We start from the raw sequence: 11,850 nt of genomic DNA on the forward strand, positions 1-11,850 counted from the left end.
TTAAGCAACTAAATGCACTGCACCAGGCCACAGCTGTTACACTATCTGAGATATCGCGATACATGTACAGAAGTAAAACACTACTACTTGAAGACATCATAAACGAGAGGTTTGGCTGGGTTCCAAGTAAGTCCCTCAAAAAAACAAATTTACTTGCCACTGGGTGTAGTTCGCTAATATCATGCAATCTGGGTTCAAGTAGAACATAAGGTCGACGGAAACTCGGGGATAGTGCCTATTTGATGAGCCCCCAGAAAGGGCAAAACCCGTTGTGGGGTGTCGAAGTATTTTCAGCAACCTTATGAGTAGTATATTACGTCTAGATATTCACCCTGTTGAAGACAAAAGGATTGTTTTGTTATTAGACAAAGCTTAAAATGCAGTAAGTGGTGCTCACCTCTAAACGCCATGGCCTTCAGTGAACATCTGCCCATTATCTCATTTCTTCAAACAACTAGACTAATTCAAACCAACTAACTGTTTGTGCAACCACCTTTACTGTCTCTGCTGATCTCTCATTTTCCGGGGACCGAAAATGTAGCATCTCGAAAACACGTAAACTTGGCACATGGTTCGTAGCTGATAAACTGACTAACCGACTAATCAAGTCACGGCTTTGACCCGTGGAACCCAGTATAAAACATCGGGTACTTGCATTTCGGTGACCTAGTTTCGAAACCCCGCCGGCACTTGTCTTGAAACTCTGGTTCAATTTGTTTTATCAACTAAAAGAAGTTGAAAATGCCTCATTAGATTTCTTTTCTACCTTTTTTTTGACATATTCCTAAAATACTACAGTGTGTGTACCTTCAGCTAAACTCCGGATGTGCAATGGAACCTAGTAAACAGAAACCGTGCTCAGGGTTACCCGAATCTGGTAGCCCAGTGTAAACGAAAAGGATAACTGAGATGTTACTAACTTTCCAGTGCTTAAATATGACAGCGCTCATCTTCATTAGTTGAAAGTCACACTTTTTCACAAGATTGCAGCAAGACCGCAATAGCAACGAAAGCCTCAACCAACAAAATTGGCAATCACATTTGTGTGACAGTGCAATAAGTGAATGAGGAGGGAGGGAAGAAAAAGGAACTACTATCCTGCTGCAGACAGCCCCAGGAGACCTAATTTGAGAAACATTTATTTGAACAATCTAGAATGGAATCGATAGCAAGGATACTATCGATTTCGTCTGGTGTACATAATCCGCGAATCTTCAGCCAATTTCAAGCAGGTTCACTACGAAGGCAAGTTGTACAAACTGGAAGAATTCAGGCTTCTCAATGGATGGGAACACCATGTGGCCATCTGAGTAGCCTCTAACCAAGTTTAACCTCGCCCAGATGAAACACAATATAGCCTTGCTTCAGCTCTGTCTGTATACGATCTGGCTAAATAATAGCTTCTGTCAAACGATAAGATGAGAACAAGACGGCACTTTTTGTTCCTTATATGTGGCCAGCAAATTTACCATCATCATGTGAAAAGTCCATTTATTCTGTCTGGATTCCAGTCAGTATCTTTGGTCTCAGCCTCAGATGCAAACAAATGTCCAAAAAAACTTTTGGGAACCTATCGAAATTTCAAATTACGCCTACAAGCTTGACACACACTGACAGGAAATATAATTTTAACAAAACTTCATACGCAAGCGAAGCCATATAGTGTAGACAAAAAGACTGCACGATGCCAGAGCTCATAGTTCGGTAGGATCGCCTCATATTTCGGATCTCATACGATAGAGGAAATGTCGGTAGTTAACTGAGGGCGGTTCGTTAAACGCGATGTCAAAGTAGGCAACATAATGACTGTTGACAAAAGAAATAAACTGGTCGGAAAAGGAGCCGTTTATTATGAAACGGGAGTAAATTGTGTACAAGAAATCGGATACGAGATTAAAAGACCAGTCCGCATAAAAGTTAAGAAATTCGACGCACTTGGACATATTTCTTGGCTTTTCTGGGTGTTGTTTGACTAGTAAACCTCAAAGAAGTCATATGTTGAATAAACCAATAATTTCTAAGTAAATTCCCCGTTATCCGTCCAGACAAACAGATGTTACTCAAAGCATTCATCAGTGTTATACGCGGCCACAAACAACCCCAGTAAAAATAGGCGCTTGATTCTGAACATCTTAAATCAATGTGTTGCAACCATCACTTTTAACCCGACATTTCTTCTGACTCAAGTAGACAGTGCAACATAAGTCCACGCCTTGTCAGTACCACCCGGTAGAGTAGTTTTAGTTGACTTCATTTGCGGTTCAGTGTAGTGTTCACTAGGCTAGGTCATTACGTTGGAAGTTACATTTTTAGAAACACATTATAAGTGAAAAGCAACACAACACGTGTTACCTAGGGCCCAATGAACGCGGCCTTCAGTCCTTGCTTTGCGTTCCCATGTTAAGCTTGGCATTCACATAGGAGAGATTTGAAAGTGTCTTGTCGGATCACCAAGCAAAGGTTAGGATGGATGGGTTCCTTACAATAGTCACTCAAATTTATTGCCAGACTATGTACGTGTTTGCGAATAGTAAAGAGAATGTTATTATTTATAGAAAAAAGGATTCAGACGTTCGTTTCACGCTACAGTTTATTTCAGTACCTTACGACGACTAACCACCTTTCTTGTATGTCGGCCACTAAACTGGTAACACCAGCGCCATGTATTTGGTATAAAATTGACCCTACACACCACGGAAACCAAGCGATTAAGCTGAGAATCCACGTGGTACTGAGCACGACACACAGAATGAAGTATTTGTGAAATCGCATGTTTACTGACAACTAAACAAATGTGTGAGAAAATATCCTTCGAAAATGAGTGCACAAGGCTTAAGTTCCTATTTCTTGGCTGTCATTCAAGCGCAAGTAAATTTGGTGCGAAGTGCACCCGGCTAATTACGATTAGCGTAGATGAGACTATGGGTCTTATTCTTCATGCATACAAGGGGTAATGGAAAACAAGCAGTCATTTACTTCCTTTTTCACTCAAATGCTCGTATAAGATAGCAATTGGTTAAACTTTTACAGCTTTAAATTCCCCATAAATTATTGGTAACGTTAGTATTCTGTGCACTGCAGTGAAGTACAATCTTGAACACCGATGGTATTTTGACGATGACGACAATGATGATGACTTGTAATCTGACTAAATGTAATCCAGCCAGTACATAGAAACCTACTTAGTGCCCCGCTTCACAAATGGTCTGAATCCAACTGTTGGAGACTATGAAAGTCTCAGATCGAATGAAGTAAAATTTCCTAAAAGTGGATAGTGTTGCCTACTTTGTAGGTACGATATGGTTACCCCGATCATTTAGTTCCCTTCACCTATGAGGCATCACAGCCAGATAATTGATCAAAAGCAGACAGCGTTGCTCACTATGTCTCAAGATATTCAGGCTACCTTTAGAGCATCTTCCCGTTTCACAACCAAATAATCTATTTGGTTAACGTTTCCCAGCTTAATTGCTTCTTTTTTTCCTTCAGACAACCCCCTGGCAATTAGTCTTGCTCCCCAAAAACCAATATTCTTATCTTTAGAAGTTCTGAGCACCAGTTTTTCTCTCTATGACAGAAACTAAAGTTTGAGTGAGCTGGTATGGTTTTTTAACCCTAGGACGGAACGAGTTGATGAATGTCCAAATAACATTTTGGTAAAGGTGGCTTTTTTATCTGCAGAAAGTGTAACTTATCAACGTTCCGCGCTCTGTTTAAAACGAAAACACCTACCATCAAAAACTTGTGCGTGATTTCGATGCTTGTTTGTGGGGTCCAATAAAAATCTGATGAATTTTCGTATCCTTCTGAATATTTCGTGCCCCTTTTTAGCCTTTAAGCTCTAGCACTTGGAAAATCCTTATCAAATTTTGAAAGCATAAAGCCATTTCAGTTGGGGTTCCACAAAAAGCTTTAGGCGTTGATTTTCATCATGAAAAGTTGTAAAACAAAGAAAAAGCTTACGGGTGTTGACATTTCGCTTATAACAGGGATGTCCTCTGATGTTCTCTGAGAACATCATAAACGAGAGATTCAGCTGGGCTCCAGGTGAGTCTCTCGAAAGAACCAAATTAGTTTGCAGATGAGTGTATATTCGCCGAAAGTTCAGGGGCTCTGAATCGGAATTCCATGAGCATCAGGAACGACAAAATCAGACTATTGATTGAGACATAAGTAGTAGGGATAATAAGCACAATCCAGAAAACAGGCTGACGTATGAAGCGGTGTTTTGCTCTGACTTACAGCTCACTAGACTCAAAGATTCTGGGGAGGAATTCTAACGGAAGTTGGGCGATCTGATCAAAAGCATGCTCAGACTCATCCATAAGAGAATGGATGGAGGGTTCTCACCAACCTTATAGTCTTGTCACAAATTGATTACCATCTCCGCACCTTAAAGGCTATGAACATTTTCTCCCAAGGAGGTCGAAACGGATTCACGTGCCACTTAATTCTAATACGAGCATTCTGTTGAATCATCTAACCAATACGGCATACGATAACCGCTGTGTGGTGGTACTTTAGTCACAGGCCAAATACTGTCTGCATTTTTACGGTGCTGGAAATCCCAATCAGTCCTAGGATCCTGTTCGCAAGCGCTGGTCTCACTCAGCGCCCAACAGCAACGCCGGCAATCGTTTGTAGGTAAGACTCAAAAACAAGACGGATGGAAATGAACCGAAAAGAAGGAGGTTCTGAAGACTATCAACTGAGATATCTAAAGGCGATATACACGAAATCGCAAGTAACTGCCAGATTCCCACGTAGACACAAACTGTTAAGAGAGCATAGAAACGTATTTACGAATATCCGGTATATGGAGATTATATGGAATACGGCTGCATTCAATAGAAAAAATGTCAAATAACCACCGCACAGGTTTGTGGTAAGGAGTTTTGGATGTAGAGAATAGGTCTAAACGGAACGTCGATCATACTCTAGGAGCAGATCCAGTCTGTCTGTTCCCACGGAAATCAATGGGTCGTACTGCCATTTAGGTGTGATTGGGGGCGAGATGGTTAGAGCGCGAATTTACTGACCGGAAGGTCCGTGGTCCGACCCGACTTCCCCTGTCTAGGCTTAGGCAACTTGGCAGTATCCCAGCCCTCGTGCGACATCGGGTGGCGTGGCAGCTAGGCACCGAAAGCTCGACTTCCCCTGTCTAGGCTTGGGCGGCCTGGCAGTATTCCAGCCCTCGTGCTTCCTTCGGGTGGCATGGCAGTTGGGCACCGAAAGGGTGCTACAGCTGAACGATTTTAGATGCGATTATACAGCAACAGCTATAGTAGTTTCCTCTATATACATTTTTCCATCAAACTATCGTCCTGTCACTTGGAACCCAAACTGAACGTTCGGTTATCATCCACGACTGAGTCAACTTGCGTACCTTATTTCGCTTGATTCATTGTGACAGATCGCAAACCATTTTCGTGTGATAAAACGTGATGTAATCCACTTATCTGTACATTTATGTCCAGCTGTAAGGCTGAATTGATGACAAACTGAGACAGACAGAAGCCGATCTGATATATCGAACGGTATCGCTCAAAACCACCCGGCTTTCGCCGACTACTTGATCATATTTTACGATTGCATTCTTCGGTGGTACTCTGAACTTTGGCCTAAATCGAGAGTATTCACAAAGGTTTGTCGACCTAAACCTGGCGGGCATCCGCTCACCATAGCACAGAAAAAGGATGTCTTTCCCATACCACCATTAGATACAATAGATTGGTTGACGCAGAAAACCAACGGACCCATGACAGTAACTGCTGAGACCTTAAAGAAAGTTCTGCTACACAAGGTCAGTCTGAAACGATATACATGCGTTTGGTGAAAACCTTGACGCAGCAACTGAATATTTTACCACCAAGCTCCGCTCCAGATGAAAACTCGGTCGACTCGATCGCCAACGGCATCCATTATGAGCCTGGTGCCAGTCTAACATTTAATTCGCGTTTCAGACGTTACGATATATTCACAGCCGAACTGAAGAACAAAGATGATACCTGGAGAGTGCTCTCACTGACCAGAACACTCGGTACAACGGAACATACACGGTATTCCGACCTCATCCCACCAATGAACACGAGATCTCAGCTTTGAGAAAACCGTTCAGCAACTTTCAACAATCTTCTGTGAGCGTTCGTCATTGTTTAATATTCGCTAACAGTATGAAACTGTCGGAAAGGGAATCCGGAGACTATATCACTTATGCCAGTAGAGTGAATCTCGAATGTGAACAATTCAAGTTTTCTACCATGACGGAAGACCAGTTGAAGTGTTTTATTTTCGTATGTGGCATTCAGTGATTTTCAGAAAGTGATATCATAGCGAGGCCGTTGACAAGATTGAACAGTCTCCTGAGATGACGCTGCAGTCCATTACTCACGAGTGCCAGCACCTTTCGAAAATCAAACAGGACGTGTTTGCTATACAACCCTGCTCTCAGTGTTGCAAGACGACTTCGAACGGTGCATGCTGCAATGCGACGAATGGCATTTTGTGTTATTGTGTCCTTACCAAAAGCACAAGTGTTCAGTGTGAAGTTGACCTGGACACAACGAGAGCCAGCGCCGGACACGGAAAGCCAGAGGAAGCTTCAATCAAGCCTGGAGGTCATAAAGCAGACGGAGCCGGTCAGAACCCCGGTTTAACGCAACACTTGCCACAAACTTGCCAGGTCGATGGTCGTCGCAAGTATGTTACAATCAGAGCAAGCGGAAGCACAATTCTATTCCAGCTCGATACGGCCTCCCTTCACACCAAGAGGAATATTGGATCACCGAAATCCAGACCAACAATGAACACCGCCAGAAATGCATCAGGTAAGCTTCGATTAATTTATGAACTTGATGGTGAGATGGAGATAGCAGGTTATCGTGATCGTGGTTTTGTCTATATTGCTGCCTGTGAGATTAACCTCCTGGGTACCGACTCGACGAATCGTTTGAATCTTTCAACAGCAGTTTGTGTTCATCAACACCTACAGCAGGGGAAAAAGCCCCAGCCTGTGAGAGACTATCGGAACTCGACTGTTGCCGTCAAAAGAATCGGTAAGGTGATCTGTAGCGTCCGGGTGGGAATGTTGATATGGAATCAGCATGTCAATCAGCTAGGCGGACTAAGTGCCGATCCCAAAGGTGATGCGAAACTTTCGGTCTTTCAAGACCAGCACTAACAGTCACTACTTCAATATATCGCCCAAGACGGACCATTGCTGCAACCGAGACACTGTACCGATCTTGTCAGAAAACAGCTGGGACCCTTTCAAACTAACCCACGCCGACGAGCTTACGTTGAAGTCAAAAGAGGAAGGTGTCAGGAAGGTCAAATTCCTGAAAGTCCAAGAACGTCCGAAACCTACTGAGACCCTCAAACTCCACCCAAATCTCGAGCATCCAGGCCGATCAATGACTCAATCAATTCAGCAAAGGCCAAAGTGTTCAGGCACGCTACGGAAGCACGACCATGATGAGCGTTCAGCTACTTCATAAAGGCATGGTCGATGATGATAAGTGTTCACTAAACGCCCGTCGGACAGCTTGGATCAATGTCAAAAGTACCCTTAAAAAACAGTGTGAGGCCCCTTGTGACTTTTGTACTGGCCTGTTCACAATAAAGCTGCTGTGTTCCTTGCTCGCGAGTCTTATTCGGACAGGAGGGGATACAACGAAGGGATATCATGCTACCGACGATCTTAGGGATCCCCCAGTCACACAAAGGAAGTGGCATAACTAAGACCTTCAAAACCTATTCCAAAATGTACCCGATCAGCATTCGGTTGTGGTGACCGACCGGCATCCCAGAACGAACAGGATGGTAAAGGGCAACGCTATACCAGAACTACAAACCCGACATCATCAGTTGTGCAGCAACTGAGTTGTTCCGTGTGAGGAAATATTGATTGGTGATCGGATGTACCTCGCCCAAGCGCTTGTGGATTGTGGCTTTTGTGCGCCTGAGTAGACATCGACCGTTTTACGTCTTCAGGTTCCTGCGATTGACATCTTCTTTTCCCTCTATTCAAGTCGACCGAGAAAACGAGCGCTCAAGATAGTATTCAAATGTGTACAACCTCAAAGGGACGTTTAACGCCCGAAGGATTTTCCCCATCGATCACGGACATGATCAGTTGCACAAACAAAGCAAGTTAAAGCTTTGTCCCCATCTCATTTTAGATTAAACCATGGTGGGTGATGGGAGCTACCGCTGTGCCTGTGAGCATTTCCAACTCAGTGTCATTACTTGTCCAAAACGATGAGAATGAAAAATATCAAGACGAACCGAGCGATGTGTTGCTTTCTAAATCAGCCGATCTTGTTAAGAAAAAGCCAGGCAGGCAACTTATCCTCAAATGTTGCGTACCAACCTGTCCATGATTGTAATCAGAAGACATAGGCGGAAGAGTATGTTGTCACTGTCGACGGGCGCAGTCAGGGTGAGCAGGCATGACACGAACATCCCCGACAGTCAGCCAATAAGTCAAACGGATCACTGACCGAACCCTACATTGTTACCACCAGCCCATTGCATAACAGGAAAACCATAGAACGCATGCCTCCTGTAATTTAAAGTCGTGACATCTGGAGAAACTGTTGTACAAGACTTATCAGAACGCAACGTAGATATACACTTCCCCTAACTACCTGCATTAATGATCGGAATTCTCACCCAGTAGGTTTGCTATGCTGTACGGTCATCAAGTTAACAACATGCCGTGCAAGACTGTTCTTTTCAAGGCCCAGTATTTCGACAGAAACAAAGGAGCATACAACAGAAAGCGGTGGTTATTATTAAAATGGAAATAAGTTCTGTATAAAATAGTAAACGCATAAAAATACATCTAGAGTCCGTTGTATGTGGTCCAAGTCTAGCCATCATCGATTTTCAGTCATTAAACAGCGGAACTACTTAATTCTATACAAAATGCGTCGCTGCATCCGATATTGGATTTCACCGCGGCGGATCATGTAATGCAAGACTTTGGAGACTGCACGTTCGGGAAATCCCTTAGGAAAAAATGGAACAAGCATTAATAAGATTACATTTCGAGCCAGCGAATTGCACGAGATCATCTCACACTATTACCGTTAATCTGAACACGAAGCGAGGAAATATTTGTCCTTACCTGACGAGTAAAGTCTTGCAGTATGGCGTGCTCAGACACCTGACTGCCAATGACGAACCGGCGTTTTAATTGCTTTTCCACGCGCAGAATTAGATCGTGTTCATCCTGAGAAGTGAAACCTTCAGCGCCTTCTAAACTACCCGACATGGCTGCATCCAGTGTGGATACATGAAACAAACGCAGAGCCTCTTCAACGTCAGCTTCATTCGCGAAAGGTGCCAAGCGCATTTTCGCCTGTGCTTCCGCGATACGAACAATGGCTTCGAGTTGACTAGAAAAAATAATGATTAGTTAAGAATACGGTAAATTCAGTCAAATATAAATGGTGTGCCAGCAGTGACAGGACCAATGTACCCTAACTTTGTATTCAGGTAATGCTAATTTCGTCATCATTACTTGGGAGTGAAAGCCTTCAAACATTGAGGAATTGACGAAGTACACGCAGTGATGCCGCACGAAAGGAGCTGAATGGAGCTGGTTTGTCTAACGCCAGAAAAGCAAAAATGATACATCAGGTCTTTTACCTGGTTAAGATTGAAATTATTAGTTGTGTGGGACATCCATTACGCATTACATAGCAGAGAACCCATTTTACTACACAGTTGATTCTCTTGTTAGGACTAGGACTCCTCGTGATGTTGCTGGTATACTTTGACCCAAAAACAAAAAGTCTTACTTTGTTTGAGGGTCAGGTTTTGACTACCGCGATGATCCCGACAAAAAGGGAGCCGTCGTATGAAGTGCAGTAAGCTCTAGTACTACGATTAACAATAGTTCAAGGTGGTCTCGACACAGGCAAGTGAAATATTTACTCCAAGCCATCACGAAGAGATTGGACCTTACCGTGGTCTGACGGTTTGCGCGCCTCAGCGACCCATTGAACTATACTGGAGGGGTCTCAGAGTCTCTCATACCAATAGGTCAGCGGTTAGAGGCGAGATGGCTCAATTGGTTAGAGCCCGGAAGGTTCGTGGTTCGAACCCGACCCTGTCTAGCCTTGGGCAACCTGAAAGTATTTCAGCCCTCGTGCTTCTTTCGGATGGTATGGCAGCTAGACACCGGAAGGGTATCTGACGGAGACATTCTCCTGGTCCTCCATGTTGCGGGCCGGAACCTGTGGCGACTTGTTCCGTAGAAATGGTAATGCATTTGTATTTCCCACCAAACACCGCTGCTTGCAACTCAGCTTTTGAGCCGAGGGCTTTGACTGAGGACCCTAATTGTCCTCCTGTCTATGTGTGGGCGCCCTGACAGTATCCCAGCTAATTTATAACAATGATACCAATGTCTAACAATAAACTCATGCCATATCGACTGTCGCGTGGTGCCATCAGCCGGATCGCCTTACCCGCTGCATACAGCAGAGCGGATAAGCGAAAACAGGCCACTGGTGAAGCCTCCCTTCTCTCATTCACATACTTCTTCCCCCTCTCCCCACCCCATTAATAACTCTCCTCTTGTGGGCCCAGCATTCGGGACTGATGATTCCGTTCGTCTTGCAGCCACTGAACACGCCACTTGCAGTCCGGGGAGAGATACTCGAAGTTGTGGAGCGTTGTACATATCTTGGAAGTTGCATTGTTCTGATTGTATTGAAACAGATGAGGTGAATGCACGAACCTTCAAGGCTCGGGTCGCGTTTGCTAATGTGACACTTGTGGCGTTAGAGTGGTGTATCCCTGAATCTCAAGGGACGTGTGTATCAAGCTACAATGCGGGCTCTTTTGTTGTATGGCTGTGAGACTCGACCTGTTCGAGCAGCGGAACTGAGACGTCTTCAGGTGTTCGACAATCGTCGTCTCAGAACCATAGCTCGTGTGGGCTGGTGTCGGCGTATCCGTAATGAGGCAATCAGAGTTTTCGGTTGTGCAACGGGTACTTTCATTGAAGAATGTGTTTACCACCAGAAGCTGCGTTGGTTGAGACATGTGTTGCGTATGCCGAAGCATCACTTGCCGAAGAGGGTGCCATTTTCCATGTCCAACTCAGAGTGACGGAAGCAGAGGTGACCAACCCTCGACCTGGCAGAGGGGTATGAAGGATATCATAAAACGTTTGGATGTTGTCCGTGCTACTCACCTTCCAGGATGGGGACCATGCAATCCTCACTGCGCCTGGTTAGAGACGCTGCAAGATATGGCTGTCAACCGATGCCAGTGGCGGTCTTGTCAGTTTCTATCCAGTTTGCCTGAATGAGTGTCTGGGGGTGTAGGCACCTCGGAATGATTGTAGTAAGCTAGCATTAAGTCCATTCCCCGCCTACCTTTATTCTTTTCTAGACAATGAGGCTTTCAATTAATTCATGGTTGTACGGCAGCAAAGCATCGATGTTGAACGTTGATATAATGCTGTCGATGACGATGACGCTGATTTACAGTACCTCAATTTGATCGTGCACCACAAGCCGTCTCAAGCTCAGATATTCCAGCTTTGACTCTTCGGGGTACCCGGCGATCGTAATGCAACCACTTGTGGTATCTATGGCACGACAGCTGCATTCAGTGCTGAAACAGCTCCATTAGACTTGATTCCAGTATACCGTCATCTTTGAGTCGTTCCGTTGTTTGGTTCAACCAAGATCAATGCAGGCAAACGGTGTTCAATTGTCAACCCAATATCACAGTCACGCTGATGGCGAAAATTCGTTGAAAGACAAAGATACGAATTGAAGCTACGCCTTCAGGTTTTCGTGTGTCGGCCAAACTACTCGACTCAAACAA

General features: G+C 44.4%; 1 protein-coding gene across 1 annotated transcript in view; it reads right to left on the reverse strand.

Moving 5' to 3' along the window:
* Positions 1–6,991: 6,991 nt before the first annotated feature.
* T265_13006 (hypothetical protein) overlaps positions 6,992–11,850 on the reverse strand; it is a gene marked incomplete at both ends in the record, with an annotated part of 17,672 nt that continues 12,813 nt past the window's right edge. The window contains 2 exons of the mRNA XM_009166740.1: positions 6,992–7,114; positions 9,131–9,401. Of these exons, the coding sequence (XP_009165004.1) occupies positions 6,992–7,114; positions 9,131–9,401 (394 nt within the window). The remainder of the gene's footprint in view (positions 7,115–9,130; positions 9,402–11,850) is intronic.

The sequence above is a fragment of the Opisthorchis viverrini genome, assembly GCF_000715545.1.
Source record: "Opisthorchis viverrini unplaced genomic scaffold opera_v5_30, whole genome shotgun sequence".
NCBI lineage: Eukaryota > Metazoa > Platyhelminthes > Trematoda > Opisthorchiida > Opisthorchiidae > Opisthorchis > Opisthorchis viverrini.